Below are 22985 nucleotides of genomic sequence, written 5' to 3'. Positions count from 1 at the left end.
CGTACTTATTAACTTCCGTTGAAATTTACTGAATTTAATGGCTGTTTTCTGAACATTAACCAGTCGTAAAGTTTTCGTGAACTGTTATTTAGTCTCAGTATTGACAGAACTCACTTTTTTTTAACTGAAACTAAAATAAACTTCGTTGGCAGTTTTTTCTTCAAACTAATGATTATATGACTTCAATGACACAAGAAGTCAAAATTTAAAAAAAAAATTGGATATTTGCTTGTTATTGGTTACTTTTGAACTCTTATCACATTATCCAAATATTATACACATTATCCAAACTTTATTCTAATCCCGTCTGCTTGGAAAAGACATTCAGTGGATCACAGATAAAGTTTTCAGAAAAAAAGCTAATGTTTTAAATGGCTTCGAAATTTTGTTCTCAAACTTTTCCACTGAATTTTGGTTTCCGCCTGTTTTTATTGTTGTTTTCATTGTCTTAATACTTATTGTGATCTCTTATTGATTACCTATACATGACTAATATCTTCCTCCTGTCATCGTGTTTTTTAGCGTAGTTTATGACCTCCGTTAAAAACTTTTAAGTTTAATGGCTCTTAAGTCTTTAAAGTTTTTCGAATTTTTTTTGAACATTAACCGATCCTAAACTTTTTTTCGTGGACTGTTAGTCAGTCTTAGTCGTCAATAACTTGTTGTTTAGCCTTATTGAAAAATATGAATGGCAAACAAACTTGTCCCATGGAGGCTTCGTTTAGCGTGTTTAGTGGATTCCGTTGAAAGCTAATGAAATTAATGGCGTCTATACTACGAGTTTTCTCAAAAATTTCGTGGTTCTAATGTATTTTTTCATATTTGATTTCTTGAAATTATATTGATAAAAAAGAGAAATCCCATTGCTGTTAAAAATTAATTGACCATAGGAAAGTTTTTAGTGAAAAGGTTATTTTTTAATGCCTTCGACACTTCTCTCACTCAATTTTTTTCTTGAAATTGCTGTTTTTGGTTGTTTTTGTTCTTTAGGTGGCTCTAAATTGCTGACAAGTCTCTTAAACTTGAAGTTGAGGATTGAGTTATTGACGTTATCGAATCAGTTGGTGAATTTATAGCCCTTAGTCTTAAAGTTTATGATATATAATTTCAAACATTTTTCAAACTTTTCAGTTTTTGTTGTTCTTTTCGTCAAATTGTAACTTATTATCATCAATGAGAGGGCACATCCAGTTTCTCGTATCTCATATCACATCCAGTTTCTCGTAAATAACATATCTACTGATAATATTTGTCACCGATGCTTTGTTTGTTGGACAATATGCGTTTTAATAAACGTTTTTTGAGTAGTCATTTTTTGCGTTTCTACTTTCAGAACAATCGCTTAGTAACAGCTGCAAATGGTTTTCAAATCTGGCGCAGATAAACTTATTTAATCTTTCAGCATAATTCCTGCAGCTGATTTAGTAGAAATAAGAATTAATTTAAATATACGTAATATTCAGATAATAGCTATTGATTTTAATGGTAGCAATAGTTTATTTTCGCAAATCGTTTCTAATTTTTTTTCTAAGTTTTTCTTTAGTTCGTTTCTAGGACTTAGTCTACCCAAAGACAAGGCCTTTTGGTTTTGCAACTCCTTTTTAGTTATTTATCAAAGATTATTTAGTTAAAAGCTGACGATTTTTAAGACTTTTAAAATTTCTTGGTTTAAAAAATGAATATTAATTTTTGAGTTTCGCCTCATTGATAGTTCTCTTTGTTGACTTGTAACATAGTCTCATTAAGAAAACTTTCCATCCGCTGTATAGTTAAGAGAAATTAAATTTGAGTAGTTAAGGTTTTATCTGACTGCATTTTGACGTTGTTACTATGTGCTTTTAAATTTAGATATTAAGTTTTTGCCGTGAAATTTTTGTTTTTGTTAATTTTTTTTGTTGTTTTTTGTCTCGTAGTCTCTTTATAGTCAGATTGCATTGGCTCTGTAATAAGGCATGGCATTATGTTATTCAATTATTAGATAGGTTGTGTAACGATTGTTTTAAACTCAATCATCTATTTTTGTTATTTCTTCATTTGGTTGAAAATTAAGTCAAAAATGTAGATGAGCTCGGGTCGGAACATCATGTGCGAACGCACATTAACGAGCCGCCTTGTCTTTTTTACGCTAATGACTTCGTAAAAGTAAAAGTGACTTCGATATGGTTCAGTTTTCTGACGATACTACTTTTCTATGCCTATTTGATTCTGAGGGCAGCAATTTTTGAAAAAAAAAAGATGAAAGCGGTTTGATGAGAATAGATGCATTATTGACTCGCATTAAATGGGGATAGAAGGCAGCTTTTATAATTCTATGATGCAAAAGAAATTAGACCATACATCCAGTTCGAAGGCAATCTGCTAAAACCTTCAATGATGCCCATATATGAATTCATTTCGATTGAAGCTTGACATTTGAAAATCAATTGAAAATGTTTTGAGAAAAATCGTGACTGTTAATCGCTCCCTATATCTTCTCTGTAATCAATGATCATTTAAAAATAAAATTATTAGTTTTCAAGGCAATGCTAATTTCAAAAATTGGTTCAATGAAACTTAATGAGAATTATCCGAAAAATTATAGTAGAAAATAAAATATTGGCAAATCAGATGACAAATCGTGGGTCTTAAATACCATTCAGTAGTTGTACAAAGTACCATTCGATCGCAGGGTAACGACACTCAATTTAACATGTTAATATACGCTGACAGACTTTTTGTTAAATCAAGGTGCCCAGATTTAAATGCCCAGGTAGGGTTTTTTTTCCGTTTACCTATAATGCGAACAACCAAAAAAGACAATATTTTTTATTAAATGTGCTGTTTACAGATTTATTTCATTTCAATCAATTTACTCTGGAGAGCATGCGGACATTTAACCATCCTGTTGGATGTCATGAATTTACATGTTTGCAATCCGAAGGACCTCGTTTTTCGACACCAAAACGCAAAGTTTCTCAAGTTCTACACATCAAATTGGACTGCCATGATAACGATTCAGGCTTTCTGTTATCAGCTTGAGATCAAAGGACTGAAATTTAAGCTTTACGGTGAATGAAAAAATTCAATATGACACATTAAATATATTTTTGTATGATACGATATATGAACGAAATAGACGTTGAAAAACTTTTTATTCACGTTTGTATGTAGGTCCCAAGTCTTTTTAGCATATGGTATGGTAGGGTTTTCCGTATATGGTATAGAAATGACCTAAATGCGTCCAGAAAGTGAGCATATGGTGAAGAAATAGACCAGGTTCCACACTAGGAACGAAGACGGAAACAGCCATTTGCAGATCTCATCTGAGTTGCCAACACTCCAGTAGTCGAACTTGGAGACCTAGAAAAAAATATGACAAGTTTATGCTTTCCGGCTTTGAATTGGTTGACAATTGTTACCTGTAGAAGTTACTGTACTACTTATAATTCATCTGCATTTACTATGATTTGGTTTGTTAACATTTTCGGGCAGCAATTTTTTATGCTCTCGACTGTCTGAAAAATAAATTAATGCAGAATGACTGTCTAAAGAATAAATTAACGATTGTCGAGTACTATTAATTAAGTATAGATTGCTAGCAATGACGGCTTTTGAATAGACATGACACGAAGAAGAATTACTAATTTTTTGCTAATGGCAAAAACCCATAGCTTCCTGAAGAAGCACGACAAACTTTAACATTTTGGACTTCAAAATGAATGAAGGTTCTAAAATTTCTGCTCTAAAAACAATCAGAAAATGTTGACTGATTCAACTCTTCTATGAAGCTCGACGTGAATCCACTGTCGAATGTGATACTTGAATTTACCACTTCTCACAATATTAGTGCAAAGCTGTTGGAAGTCCACTTAAACTTATTATCTGTGAAACTTAACGCGTTTCCACTCAGTTTGCTAAATGAGCTCAAAGAAAGAGGGAGAGAGAGAACAACTGAATTTGATTGCATTAGTTAAACGACTGAACAATTGGTTAAAAGTGGGTGGTGTGAATTCAATTATTTTCTTTACAGACGGAGGTAAAATAATATATGGTGAGCAACTTAACAAATCATTGTTTTAGGCGTCTAGCAGACAATTTGCATAGTTTCAATACAGGTTTCCAATGAAATCTTAATTTTTTTTTCCAAATCTCTGACACCCTTTTTTCCCAATAGACTGTCCGTTTTCGTAATCGCTGCTCCAAGAGATTTGAGCCACTCATATTTGACCCGCATATATTTTGGGATCTCTCAAAATTGTTTACTATTTTTTATAATTTGACAATTTTGGTGTTCTACTCAATTTTGCGGCCTCAAAACTCTTCTTTTGATAATGTTTTTATGCATACTGCGCTGTATCGTGATTTCAAGTTGAGTTCTTTTTGCAGTTTCGTTCATGAAGATCTACAGGGTAACAACCTGGCACACGATGAAAGAACAAAGCCGTTTAACAATCTTTTCTCTTGAAGATGAGAAATAGAGAGTGAAATTTCTCTAAAGCTTCTACATTTTACACTTTTGTCACGCCTTAGCGAAAATCGTGGAAATCAGAACGGATTACGCATTATGCTTTGAAATCAGATATTATGGTGTACGTAGCTTTTAGGAATCATAGTGTATATGCCTCAAAAAACAACACGAAAGAATATCCTGATCTCACGATACCTGTATGAACCAAGATTAACGACAGTTCAAGACCCGTTTATCAAACAACTCAAAAAGGGCGACACAGAAGAAAAACTGCACCATTTTGAGTTCCAATGTTTGCAAAAGTTACCTGAGGATTAATTGGCTGTGAGTATTTAAGGTAGAGGTGGGGTACATAGGGAATAGATGGGGATTGATGTGGGAGAAGTAAGTTGGGAGAATATCATAGGGGGGGGGTCTGAATCAAAGCTTACCCAATTTATCCTTTCACCTGGAATGAATCTGGAACTTTATCTGGAACATTAAAAGCACACTGAAGACTCTAAGTGGGGATGCAAACGCTCGAAAACAGAAGTGAATATTCGCAAAGATGGAAGTCAAATTTCGGATGTGTTCTATTTGTTATTTGATTCAATAACGGCGTATATTAAAAAAAAACAGATTAAAACTAATGATTAGAAAATTTGTGAGTGCTTAATGACAGAATTCTCTCAAATCATCGTACGCTTGGATTCATTAAATCCGATTGCGAAAACGTCCCAAAATACGTATAAATTACCCGGAAATCAACAAAGACCAAGTTCGGACTAAAAACGAGATCTCTTTGGCGTTATCTGGCAGTCAAGCATACGTACATTGTTCAGCTCGTTTTCTTTGACTTCATTGGAAAATTCCACTGGTTCTGGTTGACGCGATGCCATCAGGACTTTATGTCTCCAACCGCAGCTTGCTTTTCCCGGCCCTGTCAAGTTTCCATCGTCTTTTGTGCCCCCGCTGGCTCCAAAAATTGAATCCACCATGCTGTGAAACAGTTTATTGGATCTTTTCCGTTTGTGCCCCCAGCTTAGTGGGTGCAAATTACTTTCACCCTACATACGCACGTGCCATATTATTACATAATAGTTTACTATATATTGGCACGTGCTCGGTATAACCGGGAGAGCATAACGTACTGGGGGGGGGGGGGGGGTTGGGGGTTCCGCTAACAAAAAAAAAATTAAAATCAGAGGCATGCCATTGTAATGAAATAAGGTTGTTTTAGCAATTATAAATATTTTTTTCGACATTACTTAATAAACTATAAATGGCCAGCAGCATTGACAGCCAGCGAATCATAAATCCCGATATCAAGTCGTTCAATTATGCCACATGATCCGGACAAAAATTGGCTATGATCAGACGCTCCAGACGAAAAGTTAAGCATGATTCAAAATTGTACAAAAACGTTTAGTTTGAAAGCCGGTTAGTTTGCATCCTTAAGTTTTGCTTAACCACGATACTTTAATTTGTGTCTGAATTTTAGTTTGGTTTTCGCCAACTTAATCGTTACTTGTTTCAGAAATTATTAGTTTTGCCCTTTTCTGTCCTTTTCCTATCACCTAGTCTCTCTAATAAATGGTCCCTAAAAGAAATTGAAAGGATTTTTTTTCCGGAAGCCAACACAATCAATCGAAGTGTTCAGCTGACCGGCTGAAGACTCATCGTTTAATCCTATCTATTACGGCTGTGAAATCGTCAATTACAAAAATTTTCCCAATTTTTTTTTTGAAAAACGACAGTCAATCAAAGCGTTTGTTCCACTGATATAAGCTGACATCAAATGGGTTTGGTTTACATCTTCAGCTCATTAGAATTAATTGCGTCAAGAACTAACAGCTAATTAGAACTAATATATTTTTGAAACTGGATTTGCTTAATAACTAGGCTTAGCAAGAACAGTTTCCAAAAGGTCGATGTTCAAGTTAGCTGCTGAAATTGATGAAACGCTCGAAAAACATTTGCATTTTATATTTTGGTTTAATTTAAGTCTATAAATTTGTCATAAAATTGGTTGCGTTGTTTTATTTCTGGAAGGTCTCTTGATTTCGTTTTTTTCCTAACCAATTCATTTTTATTTTCTTTACGAATTTTGTCTTTTTTTTAGTTCTTCCGTTGAGTGAAGAGAGTACCCGGGTCAAGACTGAATGGTTAAATTGTCAGAACTTGCAAGTCGAATGGTTAACTTGTAAATTTCAGTCAAAACTGAGAAACACATTAAATAAGGAATTTTTGAATAATTTGACAATATAAATTTGCCAGTTATATTATAATTGGACGAAAAAAGTAAGAATTAAACAAAGACTATCAGTCATATTGTGTTTTTAAAAATTAAATTTCAAGTTTGTGTTAAAAAATGTCAAAATGGTCAAAAATTGACCACTCATTTTAATTTTGTGCAGTAAAATTCATATATGATTTACTTATTCTTATGTTGCACTTATTTTGATAGACAATTATCAGAAGTCAAGTTAAGTTCCTTTTAGTACCAAAAATTAGTTTTGACGTGTAAGTCTGTTGCCCTCATTGCAGCATCGGGAATTTTTTGTTCAGGTATAATGTGAATCTTGTTGTTCCAGATTCATTTGATTCATTCTCTTTATTTTGCATCTCATGTTCAATTGCCAAAATTAAGTAATTAGCCTACAACTGTATTTAATATCAAGTCTAGTTAACAGGTGAGAGATAGGTAATTCTCTAAGCGAATGCTATTCCAATATTGTGTTAAGTGTATTCTGCGTGCGAAAAAATAAAACCTATAGACTGACAGTGATTCGGACCTCAAGTTAAGTGCAAAATAATGATTGTGTACGACATGGCGCAGCCAGTTGCTCAAAAAGAGAACTCCATTAGGCATAGAGCCCTTTTGGGAAGAATCAAGCGCGGACCCCCTCTCAAATTGGAGAACGTCAGATACAGGCGAAGTTCTCCCTCCTAGCCAAAGAGAACATCACTTTGGACAACCTACTTGGTCCCCAGCCAGCACAAAAACAACTCCCACTCGAACCGATCTACAAAAACACAATTCAAGGATCATCTGCTCAATCAGAACGTGAAAGACTGGCCAGGAACACGCATTAAAAATGAATTGCGGAAAATCGCCGTCAACGGCAAATAGAAATTGGGATCATGTGTAGTGCTTGGATGCAAGAAGATCGAAAAGCCGTTTCTATGCTCTACATCAGCCATGGAACAGATGGAGGGAAGATTGTATGTAGCCGCAACCCGCACCTCAAGATGAATACGTTGACTACTATAGAACCTTGACGAATAATGGAGGAGGCATTCATTCGACCAAGAATTATCACATTTGATAGGTACATGCTTCTTACAACAAAACAAATAAAAGGAGAATCCATTGAACATTTCTACGTAAATTTGAAGGAAACGTCAGAAAATTGTCAACTTGGAAATCAAGAGGACACTTTAATCATAATCAGAGACCTTTTTATTGCCAACATGCAAGATTCTGAGACTCAGAAAGAGTTATTGAAAGAAACAGTCGAACCTGCCCATGCATTACGTTTGGCAATTAACATGGAACTTGGTCAGCGAAACCAATTACAAATCACTAACAGTCAGTCCACTCTACAAGTGAATGCTATGATACCACAACGTCAATTTCGTAACTCGAATCGACGTCAAAATTCTCAAGTACAAACTCGACCGGCGAAATAACTTTGTTGAAACTGCGGCCTCACTTGGTCAGCAAATCGTGAGGACAAATTTATTGCTAATGGCAAAAAGTCTAACAACTTTGGTCTCCAAAACCAGTTTGCTCGTGTGTATCCTAAACCATAATCCACCTCGACAAAAATTACCCGCCCCAATGTGAGCTCTGTTGATGTTAATACAACTGTCAACTCTGTTAATGGTGTTTTAAACACGAATTATAACCCAGAATGTGAATCTGATTACGATACCTCTGATGACAATATGGTGGGCAGCATTGCGAGTAACACCCTTGATATTGAACCGAAAAACACAATTCTACATATTGGAAATACAAACGTGGGCCTCCTTATTGACTCTGGAAATGTCTGTAGTATCCTGAACGAAACGCTTGCTACAGAAGTCATTAAAAACTCATCTCTTGCCCGATAACTGACAACTGCAACCTCTAGAGATATCGAAAATTTTGCCAATGAGCCCATTCCTGTAATTGGCATGATGCAGACGCCAATAGAAAGTAATGGTTGGCAAAATGAAGATGCTGAATTTGTTGTAGTCAGAGACGGCCTAAAACCACTCATTGACAGAAATCTGTTTCAGGCATATCAGTTACCAAAGATATAAAATCAATCGAAGGTAATATGATGAACAATATCATTGTTCAGTGTCCAACTAAAACCAGAATAGCAAATGAAATTTCAAAACCTTATTGCACGTATTGAAGATCTAAAATACACATTGTCAAATCAAAATTTCACAGACACATACATAATTACAAGACAGAGTTAACAACCACATTAAAAAATTATATAAAGAGGGACATCAAGAAAAGCTTAATATCAGTTCAGACTAGTATTTTTTTTGCCCATTGTTGTTAGAGTCAAAAGATACCCAACTATAAAATTAGTTCTTGATTCAAAAATTCTTAGCAAATCTATCCACAAAGACGAGTATCAGATGTCCAATGTTGAAACACTGGACATTTGGGATTCTATATCTCAATTAATTGCAGATTATAAAACGGAACCATCTGATCAAATTTTCTTCTCTATCATAGACCTCAAATGTGCCTGTAGTCATTAAATCTTCACCCCAACACTGTAAGACACTTTTTTCAATATTGTAAGTGGTGACATGACTTGCACGTATCGATTCAAAACTGGTTTCTATGGACACACCGATATGCCTGCCGAGTTCCAAAAAACCATGGATTATACTCTCATAGGCTCAAAAACACATACTAATTGTAAGCACTGGTTCCGAAGAAGATCATTTTAAAGTAATCACAGACTGTCTTTAAAAATTTGATGCAGATAACCTTCGCATAAATCTGTCAAAATGCCCTTTCACCAAACAGATATTTTCGTGGTTAGGTTACAAAATTACTCAATAAGGAATATCCCCTCTCGAATCTAACACCTCTGTCATTCTTGCACTTCAACCACCCGATACACTTAAAAAACTTTGTTTTTTCCGTGGCTCCGTACATTATATTAGTAAATCTATTCCCAACGTAGCTCAACTCTGCCACCCTCTAAGACCATTACTTCAAACATCAACTAAAACTACTTGGACTGAAGAACATACTGTTCATTTTAATGCTATTAAAACTCGCATGGCAAATCAAACTGAGAACACTCACATAAATGTAACGTTTCCCGTTCAGGCCTCGGAGCAGCACTCGAACAACTGACAGTTGATGACTGGAAACCAATATCATTTGCATTTAGTTTTTTAAATAGTAATGAAGAACGACACAGTTATAATGAGCTAGAATTACTCGGAGTAGTCTGGTCTATAGAACAATTCAAAAACTGCCTTGATGAAAAACAATTTTCAGTAATAAGCTACCATCGATCCCTTCCTTCAATTTATGAAGAAAATTTATGAAGAAATTTTAGTTGCCACCTTATCAAAAAAAACAATCAGATGCTAAATTATTACAAAAAAGATTTCCGCTTTTCATCTCAATATATTTGATTTAGACAATATATCTTATACGCAAATTCACATTTAACAACAACCTACTCATGATAATCAAATATTGAACATCGTTCCTGCACCGCCTGTACATGTAACTCAAAATTTGAATTTACCTGCAAAGCAAATCATTACTCATAAAATGTCCCTGAACTTTTCTCCTCTTTCAAAGGCTAATCTTAATCCGCAAGTGTGCTTGCCTCAAAATATTTTAACACCCGCCCAGCGAAAACTATTTCGAAATTAACTCTATCTAAACACTCTAGTTTTAATACCAATTATGCACCTCGAGTACGCTTAACTCAAAATCAATTAGCACTTGCCCCGAAAAACTCTAGTCAAAGTACAAACGCGAATAATACCCATATCATTAATACCAAAATTTCATTTCACTTTTTTTTACAATCAAAAATTCCGTCACTTGCAGCGCATACTAAAAAAAAATATTCATTCTACACTTCCAAATAATCCTCAAATACCGAATTCTACGTCGCGAAATAATAATCAAGCATCTCTCCCTTATAAGAATCCGCAGCAATTTAACGAATTAAAACACTCTGATCTGTCAGTCAAACTTAAGCCACACATTCTTTTTCTAATTAACAATAAAAACTCAAAGTTTTTATATACTTCACATGCTCTATTGGTAAACAATAAAAAAGTGCTTTTGCCCATTCTAATTCTACAAACCAGTCAGACAATTGTTCAATAAAATCAATCTCAAAATCCTCAACAATGAGCCAAATCTCAGCAATGAAAGGAAAATGCGTACACAAAACTTCATCCTGAACTTCGCAACGCGTATTCCTTACAACGGACACCATACCAAATACGCCCCGCCAATCACCATCAAATTTTAGTCTAACCACCCCTCGGACAGATAGCCCTCAATTTCTTTACTTCATGGAGTCAACAAAGTATTTAACAAGAATCTCATAACATCTTTGACGAGCAAGAACGCAGTGCTCAAGGAAGTGAGACGCTGTATTATACAATCAGACGAGGACAAGTTGGAACAATTAAACCTCTACCTATACAGCTATTGCCGTGATCTTCAAGTTAGTAGCAGTTGTGTGTTTATGGACGAGAAAGTGGCCTTCCCCTGCGCACTCGAGAAGCCCTCATCGAGGACCTATATGCCAGTCACCCGGCATTTGTGCAATGATTTGTGGGGCCCAACATTGTTGTTGGCCATACAGCAACCGCAATTTCCTTGTCCGTTCAATTGAGTTTAAGTCCTGCGATTGGTGAAAATCTTAAATCATTTATACCTGCTAAACAATATCAATTTGATAAAACAAGTATAGTCTCTAACCATGAAATACAAATAGACTTTGCTGGCCCTATTAATAATGAAAAAGAGCACGAACTTTTTATTTTAACATTTACTGACAGATTTTTTAAATATCCATCCGCAGAACTTTTTGAAAATGCAAACACTTTAAATGTAATAAAGTTTTTAGACATTTATAAACAATTTTACGGTGTTCTTTGTTCTTTAGAAATTGACTAATCTCGCTCGCTGTCTCATAAGCGACCTGGTAAAAAAAATTGTTCAAAAAATTGTATAAATTCAATTTCAGCCCCGGCAAATGAACACAGGGCAATTGGTTTAGCAGAAAGACTTAGTACTATAAAAACAACGCCTTGCATGTATAAAAGAAGCACATAGAGAAACAATTTCGTTCACCATTAAAGCAGCACTTAAAACAATACTATACAAGCTTCGCATATGCAAACACAAAACTACTGGGATTTCGCTCTTCGAATCCCATTTTGGTCATCGTGCTAACAATCCGCTCAGCAATATTAGCACAACACCTAAATATTCTGATTTAAACTATGATAAAGTCTTAAATGACCATTTAGACGAGGAAACGGTAACTCCCAATGAACTCTTTACCGAAGAGCACTGATGACGGAGAGATGGAACGTAATATGTGTAAGGCTACACAAGATGCCCAAACAAGAGAACGAAATGCCACAGACAATGAATTACGTTTCCTTCGCTCGTCAAAACTTCACCGTGCAATCCCGCTGAAACAACCCGCAGACCAAATCAATATAGCCCGGAGACTTCACCCTAACAAAAGATCCAAAAAGAACTGAGATGGACTTACGAAGTATTGGCTCCTGGATCTGAAGCACAGAAGGCAGATATATACACCTTCGACATTCGTGATCTGGGAAAACTAGACGTAACTGTCCGCAATAGCGTATAGCAAAATTGGATACCAGAGATGAAAGAATGACCAAGCTCCAAGATTATATAAACAGACGTCCTCATCTTCTTGAGAGTCCACAGGGAGCAAAGATATTAAGCCTTGCAAAAGAATTTTTACGTAACCAGGAAGGAGAGCGAAAGATGAAGCACCGCAAACGGGATACTGCAAGCGGAGTATCATCGATTAATTCTAACATCGCTCGCGCAATGCGGGGTCGTATCCCTAAAGTTCCGGCCAATCGAGCTCCGCAAGTTACAGTGGCTCAACCAATTATCATACCCCCACCCACCAATACACCACCCAAGAATTGCCGCCTACGTCTCATAAATTGCAGATCCCATTGACTTCAGCTCTTAGAGAAGCTCGAACAAGTGCTACCAAAAACTGCAAACCAACGAGAAAAAGTCCCAAATACTATGGGGTCGATCGAGATGATTCGTCTGGTGAATCCACAAATTCGTTCCCCCCAAATTGATTGCAACCCAGACGAAAACGACAAGTGGGCGATATCGAATCTATCCAGCCATTAGTAGTACAATCCATCATCGATACCGCAGCACAAGTTGAGCCGATACCCAACACATATCCTTCGCCAGTCATTGGAGTATATCACCTACTGGCCCACGAATTCGACCAGCGGATCACAGCCCCGATGATAACTAAAGGAAGATTATCAGAAGTCAGGTTAAGTTTATTTTAGTACCTCAAGTTAGTTATGTTTTCAAACGTAAGTCTGTTGCCCTCTTTCCCGCATATGGAACTTATTTGTTCAGGCAATTTGTGACTCTTGTTATTCGAGATTCATTTGATTCTTTCGTTTTATTTTGCATCTCGTGTTCTTTTGCCAAATTCAAGTGATTGATCTACAACTTTTTTACTATCAGTATGGTAGACAAGTGAGAGATAGGTAATTCGCTAAGCGATACCTACTCCAATATTGTGTGAAGTGTATGCGCGTGCGAAACAACAAATTAGACAAACTTAGAGTGATTCTGACCTCAAATTGAGTACACAATATTGATCGTGAACGACATGTTGTACATAGTAGACTCACTTCAATTTAGTGCCGTAAAATTCATACACGATTTTTATAATTAGTGTTGAAATTATTTTGAAAGAAGATTATCAGAATTCAGAATAAATTTATTTTAGTATCCCAAGTTAATTATGTTCTCACGTGTAAGTCTGTTGCCCTAATTCCCGCATCGAGAGCTTATTTGTTCAGGTATTATGTGACTCTTGTTTTTCGAGATTCATTTGATTAATTCTCTTTATTTTGCATCTCGTGTTCAGTTGCTAATTTCAATTAATTAATCTACAACTGTTTTTTCTATCAGTCATAGTGGACAAGTGAGCGGTAGGTAATTCGATAAGCGAATCCTACTTCAATAAGGTGTTAAGTGTACGCGTCGTACGAAACAGCAAAATTGATAGACTGACAGTGATTCGGACCTCAAGTTAAGTACACAATATTGATTGTGTACGACATTATAATTGGACGAAAAAAGGAAGCATCAAACAAAGAATTTCAGATTTATGGTGGTTTTAAAAAATAAATTTCAAGATTGTGTTCAAAGCTGTCATAATGGTCAAAAATAGACCTTGGGTGTCTCCATGGTAGTGAATTTTTTGAAGTAGACGTGAAAGCTAATCTAGCGGTTAGTTCAGAACAGAAAATTTTTGAAATTGATGCAGTGTGTGGAGATGTTACCTTTTTGTCTGCAGCAAAACCGTCAATCCGACGCAAACCATTTGCTACTACCATACAAACCATTTGTGTTATAATTGATTTTTTTAAATTCAATTCGAAAAGTTCAGAAATTTTAGTCTGAAGGTCCCACGATTCCTGTAATTTTCAGCTCTTACAAGTTAACCATTCGGGTATTCATTGAGTGGAGAGGGAATTTAATTCGCAGCAATGCACATTTACATATATTGCAAAATATTTGAAAACTGTTTTCAATTTTTTTTAAAACAGGTCATTACAATAATCATTCTGGAAGCAAGCAGGTCATCAAAATAGTATACATCTACTGAGCAACAATACAACGGTTAGATTTTCCAAATTTATCTGAGTTCGACATTGAGGCCAAGGATAAGTTTTAATTGATTAAATTAAGTATATTGTAATTATTTAGAGCGTTGAAGCAATGCGAACACATTGCAGATTCTCCATGTTTTATTATCAAACGAACAAATAAAATGACAAAATAATTTTTCCCAACACGAAATTTTATTGACAAAATTAGTCGAATTTGAGAATTTAATAGCAGCTTAATATCTGAGAAAATGTCTATATTTAATCATTTTTAATATTCATATATTTTAATTATATGTTTTTAGTCTAAATATTTAGAATCCGCAAAACAATTACCGATTTTTATTTAAAAGAATCCCTTACCATGTTAATGAAATCAAAACTTTGTTCAAATACAAACAACTTTTCATGCATAGGCACCAATGTAAGCATCTCTGCTTTTTTAAACTGTCATGTTCTACGTACTTGCTTGTATCTGATTTCTTATCATCCGGATTAGCTGTTGCTGCTTCCACAAAGTTAACCCTAAACAATCAAAGAAACAACCAAAAATCAACGTGAAATTTGTCTGAATTTGATTCTTCGTATCTTTTCTGTTTCTGCCCAACCCAGCTTATTGGGCATATAACTTTTACGTCCCCACGCGCACGTGCTATTTTCACATAACAACATGCTATGTAAAAACACAAAATTTGTAATCAGGGGGCAGAAAAACGGGGGGGGGGGGGGAACAATATTGATCCGATTTTTCAGACGAAAGACGCCACTTTTTTTAATTCCTCAGCCACCGATCCATGTTTCAATAAAACCGTTCTAATTTTACTAATCACGAGATTATGGCTGAAATGGAAAACACTGAACCCCCCCCCCCCCATTTCTAAGTAGACCTCCAATGTGAATCTCATTAACAACAATTTACCATAACTAATCGTATATTTTCGTGGCTTGGCGTAGTACGAGAGCAAATAGAAAATTCTGGATTTCTTAAAAGTAGAAAAAGTAGAAACGGATGGATAAATTGCAAAAAACTATTATAAACTTTTCATTTGAAGATCCGCCTTTCTCTGCTGCGGTGTCCTGACCCAGTCTCGAACCCCGTGCATCATGGACTGGGGTTTCCTTCAGCACATCTGTTTTCACCTTTCTCCTCACTGTGAGACCTTTGAAGGTACTTGCAAACTTTTTCTTCCTCGCCTCTTTCCATTTTTCCCTAGTTGGAGGCCGGTAAGAGACCAGGGCGAATTCGACCAGGGTTGCGAATACGTAAAAGAAGTTCACAATCAAGTAGAGGTCGCCCATTTTGAGATCTGCCACTCCGGGAAAACTGAAATTACACATTAGACTGAGTTAAGAAAAAAATTACTGCAATATTTCAAGCTGATTCAAAATTTGCAAGGTTTTGTAAGAATCTTGCAAGATATTAATTTGGGCGAAAATGTAAATCACGGTTCTAATATATTAGAAAGTACGTTTGGATTAAATTAAGGCTTGTTAAACTGAAATATAAAACTCAAATCTATACCAAAAATTTCATTATTGATTATAAATCTTGCCAGAGTCTAAGCATCCGCTCGTTGAAATGTCGATTAATCATTGCAAATTATAGACTTTGGTGAGATTGGAACTTACTCTCTTGTCCCATGATTTTAATATTCACTGAGAAGTGTTTTGCATATAATTTAGTTTATGCTGACTTTTGGCGGCACTATGGAGTCGTCTTCGTAGTCGAAGTATCTGCTTTTGCTCATTTTCAATGTAGGGAAAAGTTTTTTCTGGTCAACACGTAAGGAAGTGGATGTGAAACAGGTGGGTGTGAGAGTTCCTAAGCTTTTCCTGTTTTTTTTACATATCTCAGAATGCATTTGTCGGGGGATCAATCCATTTTTTTCAAAGAAAAGATGTTTAGTTCAGCCACAAAGTTAGGACGTCAACGTAGTCGGTTGAGAAAAAACACAGAAAAGTGACAACTTTGGCAATGTTAACGCACTCATTCAAAAAATTAGTTTTATCCACTTTTTTCAAGGGTGGAATCAGCTGATTAAAAAGTTTGAACTAACAGCTGCACTAAAAAAACGTACACATTTAGTTTTCTTAAATTTTTCAGATAAACTGATGAAAATAAATGCTTTTGCAAAAAACCAAGAGGCAGAAAGACAGTTCTGCTTTGCTTAAATATAGCACAGTTGAATGAAAGAAAAATGGTGGGTGGCGTCAAAATACTAAAACGTTTCGAACATTGGCAATTACGCGTCAAATTGTTTACAGTTCAATTTTCTTCAATTATCTTAAAACCCAACTCTGCGGTAGAAACAACGGGAATAGGTACGCGTATTCGCAAACAATTTTCCAACTATAATCAATGTGCTTATTTTAATAAATTTAAGTGATCCCAGCCTCGATTTTAATCTTATTTAAGTTTATGTTCTGAAAAAGAAGACTAAAAGCTTCATTTCTTCACATTATAAATGGATTTATAAAAATAAGATTGATAAAAACAATTGATCCGTTACGACAAAAAGAAATAAAAACGCATTAACAGTACACAGAAACCAAACTTTCTGAAGACAAAAAATACCCAATTTCCGCCAAAGCTGTACTTCACAAAAGAAGTTTTGAATTGCGGCATTTCAGCTAAGTTTTTGCCAACTAAATTTTTTGAAAATGTCACTATTTGACTGAAATAATTTCAATTAAACCAATCCACCTCAATTGATTATTATTGTTTTCGGCTATCGATAATTTGTCGCTATATGACTGCAACTTTTTTCAGTGGAACAAAATTTTAAATTATTTTCATTGTTTTTCAATGAGAAAAATCACATGATTTTGTAGTTGCCACCCAAATAATTCAACATATTTTCAAAGTGCCCTCCTTTTCAAAAGCGTCAGCGATCAATTTTGAAGGATAAATTTTCATTGGAACGAAAAATCTTTGATTGCTTGCTATAGTTTCCGGAATAAAGTTTAAGGGTGTTTCTTTCGTTACGTAAAGTCGCCGTATTGTTGTACTCTTAACTTTCGTTTGTTTCAGCCAGTTAACAAAATGCTCTTCGCAAATGTGGTCTTTTCTCAAGGTGGCTTCACATGAATTTTCTCAAGATATAAATTTAAAAAAACATATTTGACAGATTGTCAGAGGGTAGTTGCAAAAGCTTAAGATTCCTGCAGTGCGGGCAGTAATCAAGAATTCGCTCAAAAAGTTTTGAAAACCTTTCTTTTAGAAAATTAGCTAGATTTTTATTTGCATTCATGTTGAAATTGTCAGAAAAGTGAACTACTGATACAAAAGACCAAAACAAAAGAAAAAGAAGCAGCATCAGAATTTTTTTTATATATTTAATTGTCTTGTTGTTGTCACTGATGGTTTCAAAATAAATTTTTAAGAAGCTACTAAATAAACCCAATGAAAAATGTTAATTATGTTGAATCCGAAAATCTATGGTACTTCTCGGGGCTGAGACTAAGTCGATAGACAGGTAAAGCGACCATAAAAGAGCAAAATGTTAAAGATCACAGATATTTTTTTACTGAAATTAAGTACTGACAGAGTTACTAGAAACGTCAGAATAGTGTATAAATCAAATATTTTCAAAACTTACTTCAAAAAAGTCAGTTAAAACTAGGCAGCTATGCAACAATAGAACGCACCGATTGCCTGTTAAAAGAAACTTAAAAAGGAGATGAAAACAGAAGTTAAATTGCCACGCGTGGAAAAAAGTAATCTGAATTTTTTCCTCAGTCCACTAGCAAACAACTTAACAAAATTTTACGCAGGTTTGGCACTCGTTTTAGCGCCATCTAAAGCGTAACTAAAATCACCATTCTATCTTAATTTCTCATTGGTCACAAAATTTTTGAGTTTTTCGTGTTATTGAAATTTTAGATCCTGAAATTTTGCTTCTTTTTTCAAACCAAAAAGTATACAAAATATATGCAAAAATTGTCAGACTAAATTAGTTAAAGTCAAACTAGAATAGTGTTAAGCCATCTGAGAGTGATTTAATGTAATTTTTTTTAGTGAATAGGTTGAAATTTTGAAAACTCCAGAAAGCAGAAAACACATTTTTCAGATCTTTTCCTTTCAAAAATTTCAGCAAAAAAGGTTTTGTGACTGTCAACTATATTGTAGATTTAAAATACAAATGAACCATTCTCTGTGTGCGTCTGCATAACTAATGGATTTGATGTGATCATTGTTCAAAAATGGGAGCTTTCCAGAACCTCAAGCGCAAAAAGTAAACTTTTGACATTTTTTTGCTAGCCTAGCTAAATTCATTCGTTTATCATTGGTTTTTTGAACCTATGTAAGGCGCCAACTCTTTCTTTTTGGCGTCAACTCAACTATGGAAATTGTTTTACTCACTCCTCGAATACTCGTCCTGGGTACAATTTGCAAAAACTTCACTTTGAGATTTCTACTGAAAATAACTTTTTACTTTTTAGAAAAATTATCAGCTTTCTTTTTACCGATTTCCGATATTTCTTACAGCTGGGCTATAAGAAACAATTAGTCTCTGAGTTCATATTTTTTCTTAACAAAAAGCAAGTTTCTCGAATACTATTTTACATCTTTTTCCTTTAGGAGAAATGAAAAATTTGGCATCCATCAACTAAACATTCTACAAAAACCATTTATGTTGTATATGAGTATAAATTTTTATTACACATAATTGCTTGGCCAATTTTGGCGCCATAAAACGTATGATTATCTCTCCTCACAACAAAATTCGTCACCTGTTTGCAGTTCCATTTATGAGAGTGATAGTAGCCAGGATGGTGGTTATCGACAGTCCAGATCTAGCAGGGACTGCATTTTTGTCAACCCAAAAACCCACCCAGGACAGCACAACCAGTGCTATGGAGGGCAGGAACATAGTCAGGGCATAAATTGCCAGTTTTCTGGGAAACACCATCTTGACACAGAGTTGCTTCCAAACAGTTCCTGAATGACATTTAGAATTTCATAGTCCGTAACATAAAGTTGAAACCCTAGCAAACGTTTAAAATGTCAAAGTTCAAATTTAAAACATGCAGACATCGAAATATTGCTGTTCATGTGCATGTTTCAAGTTTTTTGAACGTTTGCTTGCGTTGCAACTTCATGGGACCAACTATATAGTTAGTCTCATAAAGTTGCAACGCTATCAAACATTTCAAAGGTCAAGTTCAAATTTAAAACAAAGAGATCAGTACTTCGTTGTTTGGTCGCATTTCGGGAGTTTTTCGAACGTTCGCTTGCGCCTGCTTTTGTAAGTTTTAACTTTGTGAAACTCATCAAGTCAATTTATCCTTATCTAATGAATATTGTGGCGTCTGAAATAATCAAGTTTTCTCATCATTTGACGCTATTGAACCCTTTAAGACTTCAAAAATATCAAAAATTACAAAACCACGCTCTAAAAAATAAACACTACTGTGTAAATTAAAGATCAGTAGCTCAAAAAAGAGAATATACCGTAACCTTGCAACTTTTTACAATCAAAATCAAAAATAAAGCTCGCCATTTTCGCTTTTGAAATTGCGTTCATAATTATTTTGGATTTGGTTATACCTCAAGCAAATATGTACTTAGTCGATGTGGGCCGCACTGAGCAAATACAAGCCGGTATAAAAGCCCACTCGCGCACTTTCCTAACCATTTGATTAAAATTTTTCAAAATTTTCCTAGGTTAATAAATAAATCAAATTTTTTGAAAATAATGTTGTTGAACAGAGCATGTATTGTTCATAACATTTTAGCCTTTAACAAACATTGCATTCTAGGGTGACAGAAAATCAATTTACCAACAACTCAGCTTAAACAATTTTACTTGAAACACTTTTGCTGACAGTCGTTGCATAGCATTGTGCGATAGTTTTATGACAAACTTTAAGTTTTCAATAAAGATAAAATTTTCTGTTAATGCATTATTAGAATTTTTCCAACTCTCATATTTATGTGGGGATTGGGAACTTTATGTTATTTAGTGTTTTCTTCAGGCAATTTTGGCCAATCAATATAAGAGAGACTCAGAGGGCGCACTGAAAAACTGCTGGAGAGATATTGTTATTATTTTGATGTCTCGACGAAAAAATGAGCCCAAATTAGCCATTATTATTCATTTTGCAGCTTTTTCTAGCCATCAGATAGCAAAATTGGCTCCCATTTTCACTTCCATTACCTAAATTTGCCACCTTTATTTGTAATTTTTTGAGATATTACTTTTGTGAATTTTTACTTCGTTCTCATAAAAAATTAAATTTGGAATTTAAGTTCTTTCCTCATTCAAAGTATGAACTACAGACAATTCTAAAAAATCTTTTATGGAGCATGGTAAAATTTGTAAATTTGGCAATTTGTGATTGTGAAATGTCATCAGCACTTTCATTTAATTGCAGAAAACTGAAACTGGTCTTTTTTTAGAACTCAAGTTAAAACGAGAGCAACCATTTTTGAACATTTATTAACACTTTGAGAAAAATATCTTCGCTTTAACTTTTGGTATTTACAATTTGTTTCATTCAGAGGAGATGTCTGCATTTCTTATTCGTTTTATTTAATTATATTTCTCTGAGAGGTAAATCACTGTTATTTATATTTGTCGCAAAGACAAGTATCATGTCCTTTTGTGAAGCCAGAACTTCTTCAGCTCAGGGCAAAACCTTTGAGTTTTTCCTATTAGATTTCTTCTATTGAAACTAAGCTTTTAAAACTTTTGCTTATTTATTTTTTCTAGTGTATGCAGTTAAAAGTAGTTTCGGTACAAATTCTGAGTAAATTACAACAATGTCTAGATTTTTTCAACACTGGTTCATTTAAAACAAAATAAACCAGATAGCGAAGAGTTAAGATGTGTGTGTAATTGACACGCCAATGATCGCTGGTTGGATACCTTGCCTACGTTACGCTGTCTGTGTGAGGACGAGCTCCCACTGAAACATAACTTCAGTTTGATTACAGCCTGAACAATGTTGGCTGCAATAATGGTACCACGTGAAAGTCTCAGACGCAAAAAAAAGTGGGCATAGTCACCAAAAAAAGAGCATTCAAGCTCACCAAATGAACAATTTGAGATGTGCGAAATAATAGAAGAAGAACAGCCGAGAACAGGCTACTGTTATTGCAGACTGAAAGCATAACGCTGCTCCGCTGCTGTTACGCAGGTATAAAATTATTATTAAGTTGAAGCTAAATGGCCAAAAAATATCAGTTTTTTTAAATTCAGTAAGTTGGTACTCATTTTGTGGACGTTATATCGTTTTTTTCCAATAAAATCAGATTGATCATTACGATGTAAAATGTTTAAAAAAGCATTTTCCTTACTCGAGATGACCATCTATAATTCTGTAGTTTTACACCATCGTTTTAATTGTTATTTTAAATTTTAATTTTAACGTTGCTTTTAATTTTAATATATAGTTTTCACCTCATATTACGCTACGCAAAATATGATCAATGCAAAAAGACGGATCAGTTTGTTTGCAGAAGCTTCTCAGAAACGTTTTTTTTCTTAAATCAAAACCTCAACAAAATGGACGAAACTGGTTATAACATACCTAAATTATACGTGGTCTCTCTGGTGTACGTTGTTGGGTCTTCATGCATGTAGAAATTGGCAATCTTCTGGTCAGGGGTGAACGAAATGACGTCATTGACCCAGGAAAGGTCCTGGTGTTCAGTGTGGTACAGGTCTAAAGTCAACAAACGAACAAAATACCCTAGTTCAACTCCCAGGGGTTATCTTGCAAGATCTTTTGTGAGAGTGCTACAACATAACAATCACTTAGCAAGATTCTTGCAAGATAATGGTCATTTACATAAGCATCAGGTCATTGAGATGCGATGTTGATGAATTGAATGTTGAAATACATAATTTGCTTGATGAACCGATGAATATTTTTTCCAACAGAGAGTTGGCAAACTGAAAATTATCAAGTAAACATATACAAATTAGAAGGCCATTAAACATTGGTTTCGAAACGAATACAAAACGAAAAAGGCTTTGTCCTGTTTTTTTCACGAAAATCCAAAAAAAATCAGCCAACTCAGACTCCATTGAAATTATAACGGCAAATTTTTAAAGTTCTGAAAGATACGAATTCATTTATTGTGAGCATTGCTTACATAAACCCAGCAGTAACAATTCCAGTTTTTTGATAAAAATTGGAAATCTTGATTTGCTTTTTAAAAACCCTCAAGCAGGAAACTTTAGTTTTTGCTGATTTCAACCTAGATATACTGAAACAAACGAAAACAGTGGATTCTTATGAGGGTTAAATAAAAAAATCTTTTCGACTTAAAATTCATTACAAAGATCCAGCGCCCGTCTCCACTTCAAACTCTTCTTAAATCGACCATTCAACTTGATTGGGAAAAAAGAAAAAAGAGATCAAAAATTCCAATGTGATCATTGTAGTCTACTCTGGGAATTTTCTTGAAAAACTCAAAAGAGGTTGTAAATGTGAAACCGATACGGTACCTCGAAAATTGAAAACATCTTATTAATCAGTTTTTACTCAAAGATAGACTGAGACGGATTACACTAAGTATTTAAAAGAGATCGATTAAGTACCAAATAAATAATCAGGCTGAGAACATTTCAGTTGACATTCTGCACAATGTTTTGAGCGAATTTCTCCAGAGAAAGAG

The 22985-nt window shown here is 34.7% G+C and overlaps 1 protein-coding gene across 1 annotated transcript in view; it reads right to left on the bottom strand.

Annotated features, from left to right (window-relative positions):
- Positions 1-3060: 3060 nt before the first annotated feature.
- LOC142336832 (gamma-aminobutyric acid receptor subunit rho-2-like) overlaps positions 3061-22985 on the bottom strand; it is a 49629-nt gene continuing 29704 nt past the window's right edge. The window contains exons 5-10 of the mRNA XM_075385774.1: positions 21893-22027; positions 19091-19298; positions 15396-15680; positions 14822-14881; positions 5260-5425; positions 3061-3339 (exon numbers count right to left, since the gene is read on the bottom strand). Of these exons, the coding sequence (XP_075241889.1) occupies positions 3211-3339; positions 5260-5425; positions 14822-14881; positions 15396-15680; positions 19091-19298; positions 21893-22027 (983 nt within the window). The 3' untranslated portion in view covers positions 3061-3210. The remainder of the gene's footprint in view (positions 3340-5259; positions 5426-14821; positions 14882-15395; positions 15681-19090; positions 19299-21892; positions 22028-22985) is intronic.

Source organism: Convolutriloba macropyga, chromosome 3 (assembly GCF_964194025.1).
Source record: "Convolutriloba macropyga chromosome 3, txConMacr16.3, whole genome shotgun sequence".
Taxonomy (NCBI): domain Eukaryota; kingdom Metazoa; phylum Xenacoelomorpha; order Acoela; family Convolutidae; genus Convolutriloba; species Convolutriloba macropyga.
Note: the sequence above shows the minus strand (reverse complement) of the source record. Positions and strands in the feature narration are given on the sequence as shown.